We start from the raw sequence: 22,081 nt of genomic DNA on the forward strand, positions 1-22,081 counted from the left end.
CAACCACTAATATACTTAACTATCTCTATGGATTTGTCTGTTCTGGGCATTTCATGTAAGTGGATTAATACACTCTTTGGCCTTTTTGCCAGGCTTGTTTCACTTAGCATGGTGTTTTCAAGCCTCATCCATGTTGTAGCACATATAAGTACTTTATCCTTTTTTAATGGCTGAGTAATTTTCCCTTGTGTGGATATACCATGTTTTGATGGACATTGGTGGTGTTTCCACTAGGGACATTTTATTTTCTTTTTTTTTTTTTTTTTTTTTTTCTTTTAGGGCCACACCCAGGGCATATGGAGGTTCCCAGGCTAGGGGTCAAATTGGAGCAACAGCTGCCAGCTTACACCACAACCACAGCAGTGTGGGATCGGGGCCTCATCTGTGACCTACACCACAGCTCATGGCAACGCTGGATCCTTAACCCACTGAGTGAGGCCAGGGATTGAACCCAAAACCTCATGGTTCCTAGTTGGATTCGTTTATGCACCATGGCGGGAACTCCAATTTCATTTTTTAACATGATTTTATTTTATATATAGTTCAGTGTCTTCTACTTTCACTTATATCATGAACATTTCCCAGTATGAACTTTATTGCCTAGATTTTTTTTTTTTTTTTTTTTTTTTTTTTTTGGTCTTTTTGTCTTTTTAGGGCTGCACCCACAGCATATGAAGATTCCCGGGCTAGGGGTCAAATCAGCTACAGCTGCCGGCCTACACCACAGCCATAGCAACGCCCAATCAGAGCCTTGTCTATGACCTACACCATAGCTCATGGCAACACCGGATCCTCGGATCCTTAACCCACTGAGCGAGGCCAGGGATTGAACCCAAAACCTCATGGTTCCTAGTTGCATTCGTTTCTGCTGTGCCACAATGGGGACTCCCTATTGCCTAGATTTTTATTGTCCGTATCAGTAATAATTTGCAAATAAGGGGTTACTTCCGCTAGACACATTTCAAGTGATTATATAAAGCATTATTTTCACCAAGGGCCAGTGACCTCCAAAATAAGAATAAAACTCAACCAGGTTTTATTCAACTTGAGTAAATCAGCGGCATTAGTTTCTCAGGGAGCCACTAGAGGCCGTGATATTCCCTAGAAGGTGAGGCTTCCTTCCAGGTGAGGTGAGGCACGAAGGCACAGGAAGGAACAGAGAGGGCAGCGTGTATGCAGTCAGAAAGCCAGGCCAGCTCTACATCTGTTCCAACTTTTTCAGGTTACTTCTCTCTGGGCCTCAGCTCATCCGAAGGGGCTGGCTTCTCTCTCAGGTGTGTTCTCTGGCACAGGTAGTCTTTCCTCCTGAGAATCTCAGAGAGTAAGCAAGGATTAAATGGTTTTGAAATCTGTACCCCCAGATCACTTCCTTACTCCTCAAAATGTGCCTCCTGGAGTTCTCATCGTGGCTCAGTGGAAATGAATCTGACTAGCATCCATGAGGATGCAGGTTCAATCACTGGCCTCGATTAGTGGGCTAAGGATCTGGCGTTGCTGTGAGCTGTGGTGTAGGTTGCATGCAGGCAGGCCTGGGATCCTGAGTTGCTATGGCTGTGGCTCAGGCCAGTGGCTGTAGCTCCAGTTTGACCCCTAGCCTGGGAACTTCCATATGCCATGGGTGCGGCCCTAAAAAGACAAAAAAAAGAAAAAAAAGAAAAGTGCCTCCTTTGTTGAGTCAGAGGCACTTAGGGCATTTCTTTCCTTCTCCAACTTATGATCCTGCTGCACGGCATGGGAACTGAGGGATGTCACAGCCTGACCCACAAAGCAGTGTTTCCCTCTTTCTATTTTGTAAAATTTATTTGGTCACACCCACAGCTTATGGGAAGTTCCCAGGCCAGGGATCAAACCCTTGACACAGCAGCTACCAAGCCACTGCAGTGATGATGTTAGATCCTTCATTCGCTGCACCACAAGAGAGCCCCTCCCTCTTTTAAAATTTTTGTTTTCCTTTCCGCTCAGTTTTTCATTATCTCATTTTAATTATTCATTTAAATTTTTAAAATTTTAATTATCTCATCATGTCATTTTACTGCTAACTTTATCTCATTCTTTTATGAGAACAGGCAGAGAGCCCAAGAATAGATAAATCAATAACTTTCAGGAATGGGTTGTAACATTGTGATTTTTGACAAACATTCAAGGTGACTAGTTTTCATGGGCAGATCTCCAGTCCCTTTTTCGGGGGTGGGCGTGTGTGGGGGCGGGTTGGATCAGGGTTTCTCAATCCTGATTGCCGATGCTGGGGCCAGAAAATCCTCGGTTGTGGGGGCCTGTCCTGTGTGTTGGAGAAAGTGTAGTAGCACTCTGACCTCTGCCCACTAGATGCCAGCAGAACCCTCCCCAGATAGGCTCCAGCATCACCTGGTGTCCCCTGTTCAGGACAATTGTCGCTGTTAAGGATCTTATGGTTTAGACCAAACAGTCTTTTCTCACTTTGCTCCTGTGGTTGTGTGAGTTGTTTTGTGTATATTTCACTTGCCCGAAGCTGGTGGCCCTGTGGTCAGCAGAGCCTCCCCTCATGTTTCCACTTCTCCTTCCGAGTCTGGTAGGAAGCGTGAGAACTAACTGAGGTCCACTGGTGTCAACCTCTGCATAGCACCATACATACATTATCTGATGACAGCCCTCTCCGGGACCCTTTCCTTGCTGAAATTGCCACCTCTGGGGTGTGTCCCTTGCTGCCTATATCCCTCCCTACCTGAGCTCTGTACTGTTTTCCCACCAGAGCTGGCTTCTGTCTGGTGTCTGTCCTCAGTCAGCCTTGCATCTCACCAAGCCATCAGTGCTTTCCAGGTTTCTCTTTCCCATTCAGTGGGCTCCTCTGTGCAACATGCAAAACATGCCAAGTGCCAGCCGTACAGTGTGTATTGTGTTCTCGTTTGAGTTTTCTTTTTGAAAGAAAAAAAGAAAAATTGTAATCAGGGCTTAAATCATGGTTGCTTTTGAAGCCTAACCCTCTTGGCCTTGTAACTTGTAGAAAATATGAAATGTCCTTGTCATATGTATATACCAAGAGCCTAGAAGTGTTTGTGTCAGCCTTTTTTTTTTTTTTTTTTTTTTTTGTCTTTTTGCTATTTCTTGGGCTGCTCCCGCAGCATATGGAGGTTCCCAGGCTAGGGGTCTAACCTGAGCTGTAGCTACTGGCCTACGCCAGAGCCACAGCAATGCGGGATCCGAGCCACATCTGCAACCTACAGCACAGCTCAAGGCAACGCCGGATCCTTAACCCACTGAGCGAGGCCAGGGATCGAACCTGCAACCTCATGGTTCCTAGTCGGATTCATCAACCACTGTGCCACGATGGGAACTCCAGCCTTTTAAGCCTTTTTGAGGACCACCAAGAGCATTTAAAACCCATAGACAGCCTGATCCCGGCCACCTTCATAAAAGACTTGCCTGGAATGGTTGTGGTTTGGGGGGGTTGTTTTTGTCATTGTTTTTCTTTTTGGCTGGATCCACACCATGTGGAAGTTCCCAGACCAGGGTTTGAACCCATGCCACTGCAGCAACCTGAGCCGCATCAGTGACAATACCAGATCCTTAACCTACTAAGCCACCAGGAAACTCCCCTCCCCCTTTTTTTACTACTGTGTTGTGGCTTATACAATGATGTTGATCACTCAGCTGTTGCCTAGCTCAAAGGAGGAAACAGATCCTCCTAAAACATTGCCCCCTCCCCTTAAAAAGAGAAACAGGGTACGCTCCAAAGCAACCCTGGAAAATAGAGAGTTGTGGATGAGGGTGTGGAGTGACAGTGCCAGCTCAGAACACTCCATTAGCAGGCATCGACGCAGATGCCGTGAAAGGCAAGTGGGGAAAGATTGGGAAACCCGAAAATCCCTCCGTGGAGATCACAGCAAAACAGCAGAGCAGGATCAGGAAGGAAAGGGCGTGGCCCTTCGGAGAAGCCAGGTTTCCTGGACATCTGTATCTTTTGCAGACACCAGAGTAGAGAATACGAGCCTGTGTCTGAGGCTTGCTGATAGTGGCGTCTGGGCGGTGACATTCTCTTTCTTTCTCTGCAGTTGGAGGCTGGCAGTGATGAGGATCGCAAGTTAAACCTCAGGTAAGCAGCGTTATTAGAGTTTTCGTTTGAAGTTTTTCTTCCAAACAGGTAAGAAATACTCTTGTTCCTTTCCCAAAGGGAGAACCCTCAGGAAAGGATACACCAGTTTTTTAGCAGTGGTTTAAAAATGATATGGGATATGGAGGGCTTTAACAATGATATAGGCCTTTAACTATAAACAGCTTCAATAACATTATGTAACATTTAGAAAAGAAAACAAAATTGCCAGTAATACACCACCTGGCTTTACCACAATGAGCATCTTTATGAACTTCCAGATTTTACCTCTGCTTTAAAGTAGATAATCCTAATACATTCTCTCTTTCCCATCCTGCTGTTTGGAAGGTGTTCCTTTTTTTTTTTTTTTTTTGTCTTTTCTAGGGCCGCACTTGCGGCACACGGAGGTTCCCAAGCTAGGGGTTTAATAGGAACTGTTGCTGCCCGTCTATGCTACAGCAGCATGGGATCCGAACCATATCTGTGGCCTACACCACAGGTCACAGCAGCTCTGGATCCTTAACCCACTGGGCGAGGCCAGGGATGGAACCCACAACCTTATGGCTCCTAGTCGGATTCATTAACCACTGAGCCACATCGGGAACTTGTGGAAGGTGTTCCTTTTGAGCTACACATATTGCTGATTTGAAACAGGATTTCAGCCCTTTGGTTTATTAATTCAAGGTGGATTTTTTGTTGAGTGTGAGAAATCTTTAGACATGCTTATTTGAAAAATGCCTTAAGCTCTAGTGCTTGGTTGCTACATCCTCAAGGAGACGCCAAAAGCATTTTTGTTTTTCTTTGCCAAAAATTGAGTATTTTATCAGTTTACAGACGATTTAGCACTTCATTACATAATGTATTCTTCTGCAACCAAGGAGCTAGTCTTAAACTCTGGCTCCTAGAGTTTAAAAAAGTAAACAGTGTTTCAAAGATACTGTTCTTTTTTATGTTTGTTTGTTTTTTAACTTTTTTTTTTTTTTGTCTTTTTGCCTTTTCTGGGGCTGCACTGGCAGCATATGGAGGTTCCCAGGCTAGGGGTCTAATTGGAGCTGTAGCCCCCGGCCTACGCCAGAGCCACAGCAACGTGGGATCCGAGCCACGTCTGCAACCTACACTACAGCTCACGGCAACGCCGGATCCTTAACCCACTGAGCAAGGTCAGGGATCGAACCCACAACCTCATGGTTCCTAGTCGGAACCATGAGCCACGACAGGAACTCCTGTTTGTTTGCTTTAAATGTTTGTTTCATCTTGGGAGGAGGAGGAAAATTATTTGGAAAAGGAAATATGTGTTCAGAAACTAGGGTCAACCAGCGCAGGGTGTCCTGGTGAAACTCACACGCAGAAGTGGAAGAACCCTGCCTCACCCCTCTTTGAAGTTTTCTCTGTCTCTGAGGGACGGGAAGGAAAATAGGTATTTTTCCTGTGGCACCATGATTTCTGAAGCTCATGTGTGTTGGGAAATGATTGCCTTATTACCGCTGTCAGGTCCTCGTTTTTTTTTTTTCCCCTGTAACGCCAGAGGGAGGACCAGAGGCCCTGACACATTTACTCTTCCGCTCGCTCGGGGGTTTTCAGCTGCTTAGAGTCTCAAAGGCTGGAATCAGCTGGCCTCCCAAGTGGGGGCAGTAATGGGCCGCCTTGTGCATCAGCTGGTGGAGGCGGGGAGGGGAGGAATGGAAATCAGCTCCTGAGCCCACTGGGGAGGGAAAGCTGGGAGGAGGGCTGCTGACCGCCACGGGGGGGCGCCAGCAGTCTGCAGGCCCCATGCTGCTTCCTCCCATTCTCTTGCTCATCACCCTTGCCTGCAGTTCTGCTTTTCCGTCCCCGCTCCCTGCTCCCTGATGGTGCTCTTTCTCTAAGCCAGTTCCTTTTCAGATGGCCACAGACCTCTCAGCCAACTCAATGTGCTCCCACCCCAGATGTTTGTGGCTCCTCTCTCCTTAGCAGGTGACTCTTGGTTTTTCTCTGTGCCGGTACCACACCTGCCTTGCCCGCAGGTACCTGTGTTTTTGTCTCATCCCGGCTTTCCTTAGTAACAGGGTCTTAGTTTTCTGCCTGCACTAGTCTTTCAGCAGTTGAAACGTGTTAACTTTGTTTTGATTCTGCAGTAAATTGCATTCAGCAATGAGAAAGAGCAGGATGCGGGAGAAAGATGTAGGGTTGGGAGTCAGGCAGGTCTAGCTTTGGAGTCTGACTCCTGCATGAGGCCAGGCGCCAGCGTACTTCTGGGGGTTACCGGGCCTCTGTGGGTCTCTGTTCTCCCATTTGTTAAATGGATGAACTATGTCTTTTCAAGGTTGGCGAGCAGCTTGTATGGGGCTCCTGGCACAGAGCTAACTCCACAATAGGCTTGGAGGATGGTTGCTACCTTTGGTCCTCAGAAGATGGTGCTCCTATCAGTTAGTTTCACAGCCCGGAAGTAGAGGGCCTGACTCCCTGTGGGAGGTGTGTCCACTGTGTTAGGCTGGGTGGACCCTGAGGGTACCCTGTGACCCGCCTGCATCCTTTCCCCACTGACATCTCTGTAAGATGTAAATAGGAGCACACCGTAGAATCTTCCTTGTCCTCCAGACAATTTCCCTGAAGGCCTTCTGAGTGATGTCAGGCTCCCTGCCTGCCTGCCCGGAGGGCAGCTGAGTGCTGCAGAGCCCTGTCCATCCAGCTCTCGCTCCCCTTCCCCTACTTGCTGCCTGTGCAGACTGCCGCCTGCCTCCTGCAGTCCTCTTTGGGGAGCTGTGCTGTTCAGACTGTGGGAATTGCTGAGCAGATGGCTCTACTGGCAGCAGCTCCTGGCTCCCTCGCCATCCTGGGAGCCGCCTCAGTCTGGCATGAGATGTAAGTGGTTGTGTGCCAGGCAGGGCCCCGGGGAGGGAATATGGTTGTGTTGTTTGCAGAGTGTGGATCAGAAGTGAATGTTTTGTTGTTTTTTGTTTTTAGTTTCATCCAGCATTTCCAAGCATGTGAAAATGATCGTTAAGAGTTCTTTTCATTTCTTTTCTTGCCTGCCCAAGCAAACTTTCAGGCTAGAGCAGCAGGATTTTGTCTTCTCTGCTTTATCTGGCTTCAGTGGTAGGCTGTGAGCTCCCCTACACCCCTGCCTTTCCCTCTCCCCTCTCTCCCCTCCCAGTCTTGGCCTGGAAATCCCCAGAGGACCTTCTGAACTGTGGTTGTGCCTTCTCCACCTCTGTGATGGCATCAGGACAGGGCAGGGGTTGGTGTGTCCTTGCTCTGCAGACCACACGTCCCTGTCTCCATTCAGAACCCCTTCTTCGAGGCCTCTCAGGTGCCTCTCTGCCTTTCTTGATGGTTTCTTAGCCTGGACTTGACTGTCCTTGTTGAGAGCCTGTCCGATTAAGCCCTGCCAAGAGCATCAGGCTCTGCAGTGGGCCGCTGTATCAATTATCTACTGCGGCGTAACAAGCTACCGCACGCTCGGCAGTCCACAATGTACACGTTTATTACCTTGCGGCTCCCATAGGTCAGGAATCCAGACTCTGAGCTGGGTCCTCTGCTGGGGGTCTCCCATGGCTGCAGTCAGAGTGTTGGCCAGGGCCCCTCTCAGCTGCACCGTGGGCCCGCTGCCAAGCTCACACTGGTTCCTGGCAGATTACATTCCCTTGCAGCTGTAGACACTTCTTCAAAGCTGACAGGAGAACCTACCGCTCTGGAGTCTGGGAACAGAATGCCAGCAGGAGGGGGACTGTCCCGTCACTTTGCTGCAGGGTATAACCTAAGTGAGGGAGCAACTCTCCCTTCCCACTCCCTGGTCCCACCATGCTCAACAGAGGGGCCTGGCCTGGGGCCACCCTGCAGTCTTCCCACCTGTCTCCGTGTGAGTCCTGGAGATGCCCCAGCCTGACATAGAGAAAACACACGTGAGCAAGTAGATTTCTGTTCAGTGTTGTGGGTGTGGTAGGGTGTTAGGTAGAGGTGATGCTGTGGCGTTAGGAGGGATGCTCAGGGTCTGTGGGAAGAGGCCAGGAGCCCCGGGGGACCTGCAGGGGTCACCCACATGCCAGAGACAGTCATGTTCTGGCCACTCAGCACCTGCATACTTATTCACTCCTGGAGGCTTGGCTTCTCTTTCGTCTGCCCCCACATTGCATTTTTGGCTTCATAAATACCACCTCCATTAACTGTTAGACCTTTTTTCCCATGAGCTTTGGCCTTGGGGAGGGGCAGACCTGGCTTTGGCCTCCGCCTCTGTCATCTTTCCCCTCCCCTGGCTGCGATGTGACTGGGAACAGGCCCCACTTTCCAGTGGGCAGAAGAGCCTGCAGCTTACAGGGTTGTTGTCAGAATTCATTGTGATAGTCAGATGCACCTTTTCTCCCGTTGTAGACATTTCAACCCGTGCCCCTCACCGTGCTTCCTTGGGTCGTTTTCTGTGGTCCCTTCATCTGACTCTTCCTTTCTTTCCCCAGGGCATTTCTCTTTCCTCAGTATTTTCTTGAGACTCAGGACTTGTGTAGTATTTACCTAAGTACATAAATCTTGCCCACTAGAAGGATCAGCTGTACAATTTGTGGAGCCCTTTTTAAAGAAATGATGAAGAGAGCTTCCCATCGGGGCACAGTGGGTTCAGAACCCAATATTGTCACGGTGAAGATGTGGGCTCGATCCCTGGCCTCACTCAATGGGTTAAAGATCCAGTGTTACTGCGGCTGTGGTGTAGGCCGGCAGCTGCATCTCCAATTAGACCCCTAGCCTGTGAACTTCCCTATGCCACGGGTGTGGCCCTGAGTAACAAAAGAAGAAAAAAAAAAGAATAAATGGTGTAGCATTTCAAGGTGGCAATTGTAGAGCATTAACCAAGCCCAGGGCCCTTCTGAGCATGAGGCCTTGAGCGCCTGCCCAGGGCGCCTGCCCACTTGATGGTGAGCCCACCCAAAGGACACAGCCTTCCTGGCCTCTCCCCTCCAGCATTGTCACTGCTGGGGCACAGGTTTGATCCCTGGGCCATTGAGGTCTTCTTGTAAGTTGAATTTTCCAAGTTCTGTTTCACACGGAGGAACTCAGAGTGGTCTTGAACGACACACAGGAAGAAACAAAGGGCAGAGAGATTTTGCCCATGGTTTCCCCCTGCAGTTCCTGATACAGGCCCTGTTAGATCAGCCTCCATGTCCCTGTCCTAATCTGCTTATGAGCCGTCTGTGGTCACCAGCTCTTGACGGAGAACCTACTATGTGCCTAGCGCTGTCCTAAGAGCTGGGCATATAGCAGTGAACAAAGCAGAGCGATCCCCGCCGTTGCAGCTGACGTTCTGTTGGGGGAGATAAGTCAGTAAGTCAGAGGAAGGTACGTTAGTAGTGTGTTAGCAGGGGTAGGAGGAAGTGTCAACCAGGATGGAGGCTGAGGATATGGACCTTCAAACATGCTGTGCTCTACGAGTTGCCTCAGTTGCATTGTTTTATTCAGCCTGTGCAGAAATCCTGTAAAGAAGGCACTGTATCTGTTCCTATTCCCTAGACGAGAAGACGAAGCCTTGGAGAGGTAGCTGGCCGAATTTCAGTGAGCAGGAAGTGGTAGAGCTAAGCCCTGCATGCTCTTTGTCTCTTTGACCCCAGAACCTGTACCCTCACTCCCACAACTCAAGTGTTGTCTCTGTGAGCCCTCCTTCCATGGCTTTGCTGTCCACCCTCTGACCTGACCCCAGAGGCCCTGTCCCGTGACCCACCTGACCTCTACTTGAAGGGAGGCTTGTACCAGATGCCCCTTTCAGTTGTCACCTGCGCTTGGCACTTTGTGTACCTTGCTTGTTTTTTGTTGCCCCCGCAAGCCTGCAAAGCCAGAGCCTGCCTCATGATGGGAAACTGTAGTTCCCAGGGGCCACAGCCAGGGTTTAAATGCAAGTCACTGTGACTCAGAAACCTGTGTCCCTTCCTTTCTGCCCCAGTCTCTCACAGGGGACCTTGAGTTTATGTTCAGCTCATCCCTTCCTGTCTCCATCCCCATGGCTTTATAGGCACGCATCTCTCACTGGCTCCCAGTTTAAAATGCCTGGGGTGCAGACTTTTAAATTTTAGGGACCATTCTACTGATTTGCTGTTCTTTCTGTTTAACTTGGGTATTATTCCTGGCAGTTTGTTGGAATATTTGATTTTAAAATCAAAATTTGCTTTTGATGTATGTTAAATACTTTTTTGTTGTCATTAGAAAACTCATCCTAGGAGTTCCCAGGTGACCTAGTGGTTAAGGACGGCATTGTCACTTCTGGGGGCACAGGTTTGATCCCTGGCCCAGGAACTTCTGAATACTATGGGTGCTGCCAAAAAAAAAGAAAAAAGAAAACTCATCCTAGAAAGGGGACACGTAAGGACAGAGGTGAAGAGTTAATTTGATTCTCTTGGAACATAATTAAAATTATTAAGTTTAACTTAAAATGAATTTCGCTGTCTAGTAGATTTCATTAAACTTTGGAAATAACTGTACTTACACTTCAAAAGAATGCCTGGAGGCCCTGGTTTCATTCTTCCTATGCTCTTAGCACACAAGGGACTGTGTGTGCACGCCAAGAATGTGCATGCCAGCTCTTTCGTCACAAGTGGTCACAGTACCCGTGGTCGCCCTCCTGGGAAATGGAACAAAGCTGTGAGAGGGAGTCAGAAAACCTAGGTTTTGTCCTAAGATGAGTCATCTGCTGTGCACCCTTAGGCCAGTCACTAAACATCTCTGGGCCCCCACTTCCTCCTTTGTTTTTTTGTTTGTTTGTTTGTTTGTTTTGTTTTGTTTTGTTTTTTGTCTTTTTGCCATTTCTTGGGCCGCTCCTGCAGCACATGGAGATTCCCAGGCTAGGGTTCTAATGGAGCTGTAGCGCTGGCCTACGCCAGAGTCACAGCAACACGGGGTCCCAGCCGCATCTGCAACCCGCACCACAGCTCACGGCAACGCCGGATCCTTAACCCACTGAGCAAGGCCAGGGACCGTACCCACAACCTCATGGTTCCTAGTCGGATTTGTTAACCACTGAGCCACGACAGGAACTCCCCACTTCCTCCTTTGTAAAGGGAAGAGAGGAGATTAGATTATGGCTCCCATATCCAAAGGTGGGAGTCCCCAGGCCCACCATGATAACTCTGTGTTCCATTGTTACTGACTGGTACCAGACTGTCCAGGGTTTCTGCTTTGTTCTCAGGCTGGGAGCAAAGTTACTTGGTAGGGGAGGCGACTGGCCGAATCACCCTGAGATGGCGAGAACTGATGTGGCCCCTGAGAGGAAGTGGACCCTCTGCCGGGCCCCACTTCCCCATCAGTGAGTGTCAGGCCAGGCACGCTTTGTTTCCAGAGCTGGAAGGAAGGGCCTCTGCCCTTAGAGCACGTCCTGGGTGAGCATGGGGCTGTGCTCGGATAGTCTGGATTCGGGTGGCTTTTTAGGAAAGTCCTGAGATGAGGAAAACAGGCACAGGAGTCTTGCTGCTTCTAGGAAGGCTGCCCGGAGGGAATGGGGTTAATCAAAATAGGATTAGTCAAAGTCAGGAGGAGCCACTTGCAGGTTGGGATGGGCCCCCACTCTGGGGAGTGGTGAGCCCTGGCCGTGGTCCCTGCTCCCACGCAGAGGCCACGTGTTGATGAGAACACCGTGTGGTGCAGGGTGCTCGTCAGCATTACAGGACCACCACGGAAATGATAGTCGTGACTCTGGCGGGGCCTCTGGGTGGGGTCCTTACTGACCCCCTGACCACCTGTGTGACTGACCTCGGACCAGCCCCCTGCCCTCCCCCAAACCGGAAAAGGCCTCCTCGCTTTGCTTTGGGGGGCTTCTGTGAGGCTGGGACTGCGTCTTGTCCAGTGTGTGATGTCTGGGCCTTGCCTAGCACACAGCGCCGTTATTTTCATCGATGGTGGAAAGTGACGGTCCCTTCTGCCACCTTCCCGACCCTGTTCCCTTCCAGAGAGGGATCCCAGACCAAGGTGGAAGCAACCCAAAGGAAAAAGTGGCCACACTTGACCTTTTCCCTCCAAGTTGCACTGGGCCTGCAACCAGACTTTTATCTGAGAAGCAACATGTCTTGTGTGGCTTTATTTGTTTTGTTTTGTGGATAAAAAAAATTTTTTTTTCCTTAATGGGTACTTTTGAAGCTATTTTTAAAAAGACATTGTTTCAGAGACGGCCTCAGAGGCCCCACGTTGGGAAATGTCTGGTGCTGCCCTTGCTGGGGACCTGCCTGCGCTGGTGGAAGTGATTCCCGCATGCTGGCCAAGAGTTCTCAAGGCCTGAGTACCCAAATTGGGACCCGGGTCAGAATTCCCACAAGGGAGGGCACTGTTGGTGTGGTTTGGAGAGAGCCAGGCCCACCGCCGCCTCTGGAAACCACTTGTCACTTCTTCTCAAAAGTCTAAGCCCCCCTGTTCTGTGCTGCATCTGAAGCAGGTGGAAACTGGGAGTGGCTCTTGAGGTCTGGGGTGGAGGCCACTGAGTCTGCGGCCAGAGGGCTTCCTCGGGAGCCTGCTCCCCATGCCCCAGGCACCCTTGTGCACGTCCCACCACACAGGGTGGGAGGGAGGGGGTGTCCCTGGTGAAGCAACCTGATAATGGAGGCGGGTTTTATTTAGAGTAATCTGCCTTAGCAATTCAGCCGACATATGTTTGGTGCCTATGTATGCATCCGGTCCTGTGCTGAATGCTGGGAATTCCATGTGAAGAAAAAGAGACTTTACCCTCCAGAGTGAACATGTGTGCTGTGTCTACCCTGTGTCCTTTGTCCAAAAGGAATTTGAGGATTTCCCTGGTGGCTCAGTGGGTTAAGGATCCAGCATTATCACTGCTCTGGCACCGGTTAATGCCTCAGGTACGGCCGAAAACAAAACAAACAAAAAAACCAAAAGGGATTTGAAACTGCTTATAACATTCATAGAGAACAATATGATTTAAAATTGGAAAAGTGGGACATGGAAAATGTAGGGAAAAATAAGGTGAAATGAGGGGAAGGTTTGTATGTGGAATGCATGGCATAATGTTGATACAATTACCAGAGTTTGGCTACACATCTGACTTTGAGCTTCCTAGAAGTCAAAGCAAACAGAGAAACAAGATCACTTGTGTGAGTCACGGTATCCTTAAAATACCACCAGGTCAGTTCCTCTGGAATACTCTTCTTGATGGATGCCTGTGGGTGGGTGTTCATGAAGAGACCCAGTGTGATGGGCAGACAAGCAGATGGTCTTAGGTTTGGCCCTGAGGCCCACAGGGAGAGCGGATGCTGAAGACCCGTCCCACCAGTTAACCTGGGTATTTGTGATCATCAGAGGTGAAGTCAGCGGCAGTGCTTGGTGCCAAGGCTGCTGGCCGCCCTGACCATTGAAAACAGGATGCTGACTCACATCCTGCAGGCCTGCAGAGTCCTGACTTCGCGTGCCCGTCACAATGGGAGGCTTGCCTGAGCAGGTCCCCCCCGCCCCCCGCCCAACCCCCGCTTTTCCGAAAGCATGGTCTCAGAGCAGGAAAACGCTAAAATTAGGTCTTATGTGGCCCAGGGCTGTGTGTGTGCGAGGCCCTCAAAATCCAGATACACGTAGACCGAGAGGAGCTGGGAGAGGGGAGCTTCCCGTCATCCTCTACTGCCTTGTGCATGAGATGAGGCTGCTGCTGTCCTGGACACACAGCCGGGAGATGGTCCTGAGGCAGCGAGAGTCTCAGGTGCTGAGGGTCTAAGAGTGTCCAAGAGAGGGAGGCAGAAAGCCAGGACGTGGGCCAGAGATGGTGACCAGCAAGAGGGTCATAAGCTTCTCTCACTGGCCGACGAAGACAAATTACAGGGGAGTATTTTGCCTAAATCCTTGTAAGTGGAATTTTTTAAAAAGTAATGTAAAATTTTAGAAACAATTAAAAACTTACATAAAAGTTGCAAATATGGTACAAAGAACATTTTTCTGAACTGTTTTGAGGGTAAGTTGCCCACCTGATGCCCTTTGAATAATAAGCAAGGATGTTCTCCAGAGCAGGCCATTGACCCTTGTCCCTGGTACACTGTGACATCTACTCACTCTTCAGACCCCATTCAGGGTCCGCCATTTGTCCCAACAGTGTCCTTTGTTGTAAAGGATCCCTCCTGTCTCCTGAGTCTCCTTCAGTCTGGGACACTCCTTAGACTTTTTTCTATGCTCATGACCCAGACACTTTTAAAGGGACAGGCCTGTCCAGTTTTTTTGTTTGTTCGTTTTGGTTTGTTTTTTTTTGGCCGCACCTGTCGCATGCAAAAATTCCCAGGCCAGGGATCAAACCTGTGCCACAGCAGCTACCCAAGCCACTGAAATGACACCATGGGATCCTCACCCTGCTTTCTGACCCACTGGGGAACTCCAGGCTCATTGTCTTGCAGAATGTCCCTCAGTTTGTGTTTTGTCTGCTGTTGTCTCGAGATGAGATTTGGGTCCTCGTCCAGTCCTGCCAGGTGGTATATGATGTCTGTGTGTTCCATCACCAGTGATGGTCGCAGTGATCATCAAGTGGCTTCGCCTGGCTTCTTTTCTACACCGTATTCTCCCCTTTATCATTAAGCAGTGTTTCTTGGGGGATACTTTGAAATGAGATCAATATTCTGTACCCCCTCAACTTTTCTGTCAAGGCTCACATTGTCCCCAGTTTGGCCTGTGAGATCTCATTCAAGCTGGCTTCTGTGTCCCTTGAGGTGTCCACATCCTCCTTTAAGTGCTGCCTTAATGGCAGGCCTCATCTTGGACTTTGCATATCCCATCCCTGGAATCCATCATTTCTCCAAGAAGCCTTGGTTCCCTTTAGTGGAGAATCAAAACCGAGGCAGATGGTAATTGTTTTGTGATGTATAGAAATAGCAAATCACTGTGTTGTGCTCCTGGAACTGACAGTGTAGGTCAGTTACATTTCAGTACCAAGCTTTGTAACCTCTATGAATAATAACTGGAAAGAATAGTTGATGGCTGAGATTAGGAGCTGGTGCTGGACCTAGAAGTCTGACAGTGGAATGCAGAACATGGGAAGCAATGGATACAGGTTGCAAAATTTCATTTATTTGGGTTTTAGTTGATTTATTGGCACATCTGAGAACTAAATGTCCTCTAATTTTTTTTTTTGTCTTTTTTTGGGGCCGTATTTACAGCACATGGAGGCTCCCAGGCTAGGGGTCCAATCAGAGCTCCCAGGCTAGGGGTCCAACCACAGCCACAGCAACGCAGGATCTGGGCTGCATCTGCAACCTACACCACAGCTCCTGGCAACACCTGATCCTTAACCCACTGGGTGAGGCCAGAGATCGAACCCATGTTCTCATGGATCCTAGTTGGGTTTGTTATTGCTGAGCCATGACGGGAGCTCCTAAATGTCCACTAATTTGAAAAAGCAGAAAATAATACATTTTTCCATATATCCTATAAAGATTCCTTGAAGTTTTTTATATTCTCTAAAAGCCAAATTAATCTGGAAAACAAAAAAAAGAAGCTGAGGTAAGTGTGCTTGTTATTACTGTTGGGGCGTTGCTGTCTGCAGGCTGTTTCCGTGGACAGAATTTGGGAAGATGTGGATGAATGTGCACACACACACACACACACACACACACACGTCTGCATCAGTATTTTCTTCTATGTTTAAATATGTTGAAAACCATGAGTTCAAACTGATACTTTCCATTCTGATTCAGCATCTCCGGGTTCATTCTAGTTTTTTCTCCATATTTGTAGTGCCTTTTTCTAACAGTGAGAAGCTTGGCTCCCATTGTCCCTAAATCCCCTCTCTGTGGCCACCTCTCCCCTGCTCACCAGCCACTTCCCACTCTACCCCCACCCCACCCCATCTTGATCTGCCCACCAAATGGTTTACCATCTCAGTTGTCAGAGAAGAGAAGCAGGCTTTCTTCCCCCCCGCCCCCTTTCCGGCCATCCCTGTGGCACATGGAATTTCCCAGGCCGGGCATTAGATTTGAGCCGCAGTTGCCATCTAGGCTGAAGCTGCAGCAACGCCAGATCCTTAACCCACTATGCCAGGCCAGGAATCGAACCTGCATCCCAGTGCTCAAGAGGGGCTGCCAATCCCATTGTGCCACTGGAGTGGAAACTCCAGACTTACTTTCTTGACACTGTGTCTCCCCAAGATGTCATCAGTAGGGGTTCAGTGCTTATAAGGGAGACTCCTTGTCTCCTGGCTTCGCTTCCTGGCCACATTGAACTTGAACAAGTGACTGAACCTCTCTGAGCCTCAGTTTCCCTGTGGGTGAAGAACTGGTAGATGGACACTAAGGATTAGGTTAGTGTGTGTGTATGACCTGCAGCAAAGAAGTTTTTTATCGATTTTGCATTTACTGAGTGCACAGTGTCGTCTGGGCACTGAGAAGGATCCAGAGACGGAGAAGTCTTAGCCTTGGCTCTTAGGACTCAGGTGACACGGAGAACTTTGTTGTTGTCTTGTTGGAAGCACTAGGTTGTTAAGAGAACCTGACCTCCCGATGACTGTAACTGCCTTTATGCAGTGATTCTTATTTAGAGTTGTTGGATAATTGATTTAAGCTTATGTATTTTAGTTGAAAAATAGGCATTTAAATTTTTTTAATTGAAATATAGTTGATACATAATATCATATAGGTTACAGGTATATAGCACAGTGATTCACAATTTTTAAAGATTGTACTCCATTTATAGAAATTATAAAACATTGGCTATATTCCCCATGTTGTACATCCTTGTAGCATTTTGGCGGGGGAAGTGTGCGTGCCCATAGCATGTGGAAGTTCCTGAGCTAGGGGTGAAACATGTGCCACAGCAGCGACTGGAGCCACCGCAGTGACAATACCAGATCCTTAGCCTGCTGTGCCACCAGGGAACTCCACTTGTAGCTTATTTTATACATAATAGTTAGCACCCCCTAATCCCCTCCTCCATTGCCTCTCCCTCTTCCCTCTCCCCCTGGTCACCTCTGGTTCGCTCCATGTCTCTGCAAGTCTTATTTGTCCTGTTCATCCTGTGTGCAGTGAGTGCCCAGTATTGTAGCTGCTCAGAGATGATCCAGGTAAGTTAGTCACAAAATGCTTTGAGGCTGTAGAGGAGGACAGCTCATTCAGTTTAGGAGTATTTACTTCTGAGTATAGACTCTGCCAGGCAGGGAGGGAGACTTAAGAAATTGTGTCCTGGCCCTGGACTCCCACCATGAAGTTGAAATATACTAGTGGGAAGATGCCGTCACCACCAGATAGTAGGTACATAGGTTCAGGAACGCAGTACGGAGCTTTGGGTTCCTATCCCTAAGCATATGACCTTGGACAAGTGACTTAACCTCTAAGCCTCCATTTCTTCACCAGTACAGTAAGACAAGGTGCCGTAAGATGCTGAGAGGGAAGAACAAGGCTTGCAGCAAGGGCAGCAAAGGAGGGCTTCCTGGAGGAGGCATGACTGTTGGAAGGTGAGCAAGAAGCCGGGAGGCAGACAGGAGAGAGGAGGCTGTGTGTAGAGACCCAGGGTAGAAGAGTTGGTGAGGACAGTGACACAGATGGGGGTGAAGCAGAGGACGTGGAGTATGGGAGGAACTGTGGAAGAGGTGATATAAGGAAGGTTTTCATTATAAATCACATTTGCTAATTGCATTATAAGCTCTCTGTGGTCAGAAAGTGTCAGATGAGTGAAATTTAGCTTAGCACCATGTCATGGCTGACTGCAGCTGCCATAGAAAGCAAGCACCAGGAGTCTTGGCTTTCCAGATGGTGTGGCATCATTGAGAGTTCTGGAGGAGGGGAGTTCCCCTTGTGGCTTAGCGCTTAACAAACCTGACTGGCATCCATGAGGTTGTGGGTTCGATCCCTGGCCTTGCTCAGTGGGTTAAGGATCCGCCATTGCCGTGAGCAGTGGTGTAGGTCGTAGATGTGGCTTGGATCCCGTGTTGCTATGGCTGTGGTACAGGCCAGTGGCTACAGCTCCAATTAGACCCCTAGCCTGGGAACCTCCATATGCCGCAGGTGCTGCCCTAAAAAGACAAAAAAAAAGAAAGTTCTGGAGGAGGGACATCATGTAACGAGAGCAGTGGCTAGGGGCTGTGCAGGGCTGGTTAGAGGCCAAGGGTCCTCTCTCTGTTCTCTGCCCTGATTCTCTTGAGGCCACAAGTTCTGGAGTCCTATGTCATAGCTGCTCACTGCACATGGCTAATTAAAATTTAATTAAAATGACAAATTAAGCTCATTTGTCCTATTCACATTTTAAGTGTTTAGAACATAGGCCCCTGCGGCGGAGGAGATGCCCGCCCTTTTGGTCAGCACTGTCCTACAGAGACACTGAATGCTCAGCACAGGGTCAGGCACACAGTGGGTGGACCATGCCTGGCTCACGGGGATAGGAGACTGGGGACACCCTGGAGAGGTGAGGACTTAGCGCCCCCTGAACATGGGATGGGGCTGTGTCCCAAGGAAAGAGCTGAGAACCGGGGACCGTTGAAACAATCCGTTCTTGTAATTGTTGAGTTGTTTCAAGAACATTTCCTTCATATGCCTGTTATTTCTGGCCAGCTGGGTTGTCTTTGCTGCCATTGCATTTCCTGCACAATACAGCCTTTCTCCCTCTGCCGTCACAAAGGGGGCGCAGATCCTGGGGTACCCGATGTTCATGGGAAGATAGCACCAGCCGTGGCTTCCACGGCTGGGGCCTGACGGCCGTGGGGGACCAATGAGGAGCTATCCCAACATTTGTAGAGTCAACCCCGAGGCATGTCATTTCTTATTTATGTGGGGGGAGCCATGCTTTTGTGAGCTTATTCAGCTGCTTGCCCCTCCCCGTCAGTACGAAGGAGAGCTGTGTAGCTGGCTTCACAGAATGTCTCTTACTGTCCGAAATACTTCTGGACATTCCTTCTCCCTGAGAAAAGCCTACGCCTTCCAGCCAAACAATACATGCTGCAGCAGCCAAGACATTTGTAATGAGCCCAGCCAGCATTTCTTGCCTGTGACCCCGTTCCCGAAGTAGAATGCCCTGTAGAGCTGGAATTTCCCTGCTCTCAGCATTCTGTTTTGAGGGGAGCCTCTCAGGGGCTCTAGCTGATAGGTGGGTCAGGTGAGTTGCTTCTTTGCTTAGGCCTGGAGGAGTGGCGTTTGGGACAGGGTTTTGCCACATGGCCCTGTAAAGCACAAAATAAAAATAACGAGACACAGCCCCCATGGGGTCTTTGTGACATTTGAAATTGAGTTCAAAATGAGGGAACCACCTGTGGGAGAGTGGAGAGATTTTTCCTGCTCTCCCTGCAAGCTGCTTACCTGACTCCAGGTTGTCTTCAATCTCCTTCGCGTCTTTTAAAACTTCATTTTGCTAGGAACGGGGTTCTGGATCCATCTAAACCATTGCCAGGAGTGATCTTAATGCATCCATCCAGCTTTGCCTGCTGCTACTGTTGTTGCAGGTCAGACCCTACCCTCTGACCCTGGGATTCTGCAGCAGGAGCCTCAAATTTGGAGTCTCTCAATCTTGTTTCACCCCTTACTGGCTATGTGATCACTGACTTGTCATTTATCTTCTGTTTCGGTTGTTTCATCAGAAAAGTTGAGCTGTAAGAATTAAATGAAGAAACATAGGAGCAAGCTCTCTGTAAATTATGAAGCACCATTTAAAATAACACCCATGGAGTGCCTGTAGTATACTAGGCCTTCTGGTACTGAGAACTTCTGGCTCAACCACCAGCCCAAGGTTTGCTTCTTAGTTTTGTACATTCCGAAACTTGAATATCAGTTCACCCAGGGATGATCAAATTCTGAAAAACCAACTCATGCTAACCAAACTTATAAGGAACTGATTTACAAACCCGAATAGACATTTATGAATTCCCAATGGGACTTCTTACGACAGAGACCACATCCTCCTCTGTTTGATGGAGGGTATGCATAACACAGACTTCCTGCTCTCCTGCTCCCTGCTCTTTTCATTTCCATTTAGTTCTTTGAGGCCCAGCTTTGGGTAGTTCCTGTGAAGGAGTTCTCCGTGCATCCAGGCTGGGCTGGGCATCCCTTCTGAGTGTGTGTGTTTGTGTACATATCTCTCTAGCACCTTCTCCATTCCTGCATCATGGGACCAGCTGCGTTACACTGCAGTTACTGTCCTATGTCTGTCTGAACCACTAGACTGTAATGTTGCTCCAGGACAGAAGCCATGTCTGTCATTTCTGAATCCCCAGGGCTTAGCACTGACCAGGCGCAGTAGGGGCACAGTCAGTTAACAAAACCTAAAGGGAATGGATGGAACCTCCTCTTGGAAGTGTTCATGGACACCACCTTTTCTGTAGTGACAACTTTACGTACATCCCTTTTGTTTCTAGAATTATCGTCAAGTCCACTGGATGAACCACAATCTACTCTGTAATCACCCTGCAAAGCTGAGTGTGATCAGGGGTTAGTTCTATCCATACAAAAGTAGTTTGGGTCAACCATCCCGTCAGTTTGGACCCTTTTTATTTTTTTTATTTTTTATGTTTTTGCTTTTTAGGGCCACACCCGTGGCACATGGAGGTTCCCAGGCTAGGGGTTTAATTGGAGCTACAGCTGCCAGCCTACTCCATAGCCACAGCAACGTGGGATCCAAGCCATGTCTGTGACCTGCACCACAGCTCACAGCAAATGCCCAATCCTTAACCCACTGAGCAAGGCCAGGGGTTGCTTGAACCCATAACCTCATGGTTCCTAGCCGGATTTGTTTCCACTGCACCATGATGGGAACTCCTGGACCCTTTTTAGACCCTATACTTTAGGCTCATTATATTCTTTTTTTTTTTTTTTTTGTCTTTTTAGGGCCACACCTGCAGTATATGGAGGTTCCCAGGCTAGGGGTCTAATCAGAGCGATAGCTGCTGGCCCTTACCAGAGTCACAGCAATGCCAGATCTGAGCCGGGTCTGTGATCTACACCACAGCTCATGGCAACGCTGGATCCTTAATCCACTGAGCAAGGCCAGGGATCAAACCCGCAACCTCATGGTTTGGCTCTCTTGTACCACAACAGGAACTCCCCTAGGCTCATGTTCTTTGGGATTCTTTTTTTTTTTTTTTTAATCTGATTTCCTTCCTTCCTTCTCCCTTCTTCCCTTCTTCCCTCCCTCATTCCTTCCTTTCACCTTTTTTTTAGGGCCGCAGGTGCAGCACATGTAAGTTCCCAGGCTGGTTGTTTAATTGGAGCTGTAGCCGCAGGCCTACACCACAGCCACAGCAACCCTGGATCCGAGCTGCGTCTTCGACCTACACCACAGCTCATGGCAACACCAGATCCTTAACCCACTGAGCGAGACCAGGGATTGAACCTGCATCCTCATGGCTACTGGTCGAGTTTGTAACCTGCTGAGCCACAATGGGAATGCCCTCATTGGGGTTCTTTTTGCAAGATGTATTGTCAAACACCCTAAAATCACAAGCAGTTAAGTAACTTCCTGTTTCCTCCTCTATAAAATGAGTACAGTAATTGCCTGTCCGGTCCATGTAGAAGAGTTTCTTGAAGATCAAATAGCAGTGACCCAAGCCACAGCCATGACAAAGCCGGGTCCTTAACCTGCTGAGCCAACAGGGAACTCTGAGGAGTTATGTTTCTAAATGGCCTGGCACACACCCACTGCCCAGATGTAGACCCATCTCTTTGCTTTGCTCTGTCGACACTTGGGCAGGCTTGGCTTAGCATGGCACTCCTCGGTCTACAACCAGTTCACTATTTGAATGAACAGAGCCCTGCAAGGGAATATCAGAACACACATGTAACAGCACATATCAGAACTGAGAAATACTGACTCCCAAACCAGTTCATTTTATTTTCTTAAACTTTGGTGTGCAGCAGATTCACCAAGGGAGTTTGTTGAAAATGAGGTTGCCCAGTCTATCCCCAGGATGTTCTCAGGAGCTGGACTGGCTTCCCTCATCAGTCAGAGAAAGGAAGGAACACCTTGCCATAGAGCTGGGAAACTAGAAGCCGTGGCATACCTGAGAGCCTCACTCGACCTCTCCACATGGTGGGTGCCTGGGTGGTGGCAGTGGCATTGATGAGAAGCAGCTTCCTGACTGGCGTGGCTGTGCTGCTTCCAGGACATTCCCCAGATTCC

At 48.9% G+C, this 22,081-nt stretch overlaps 1 protein-coding gene across 7 annotated transcripts in view; it reads left to right on the forward strand.

The window, feature by feature from the left end:
- Window positions 1-22,081, forward strand: part of SSH1 (slingshot protein phosphatase 1) — a 66,601-nt gene that overhangs the window by 2,493 nt on the left and 42,027 nt on the right. For 5 of the 7 annotated variants that reach the window (XR_014826991.1, XR_014826992.1, XM_084995656.1 and 2 more), the window contains exon 2: window positions 4,029-4,069. Coding sequence is in view for 2 of the 7 variants with exons in the window: in XM_001929329.6 (XP_001929364.3) it covers window positions 4,029-4,069 (41 nt within the window). In the remaining 5 variants the exon portion in view is untranslated. Of the gene's footprint in view, window positions 1-4,026; window positions 4,070-22,081 lie in introns of those variants that run through there. The other 2 variants (XM_084995658.1, XM_084995657.1) reach the window with 1 other exon arrangement.

Source organism: Sus scrofa, chromosome 14, assembly GCF_054392235.1.
Source record: "Sus scrofa isolate SSC_HxYL_T2T_F1_AM1 chromosome 14, Sscrofa_HxYL_maternal_Yorkshire_Landrace_v2.0, whole genome shotgun sequence".
In the NCBI taxonomy this organism is placed as follows: domain Eukaryota; kingdom Metazoa; phylum Chordata; class Mammalia; order Artiodactyla; family Suidae; genus Sus; species Sus scrofa.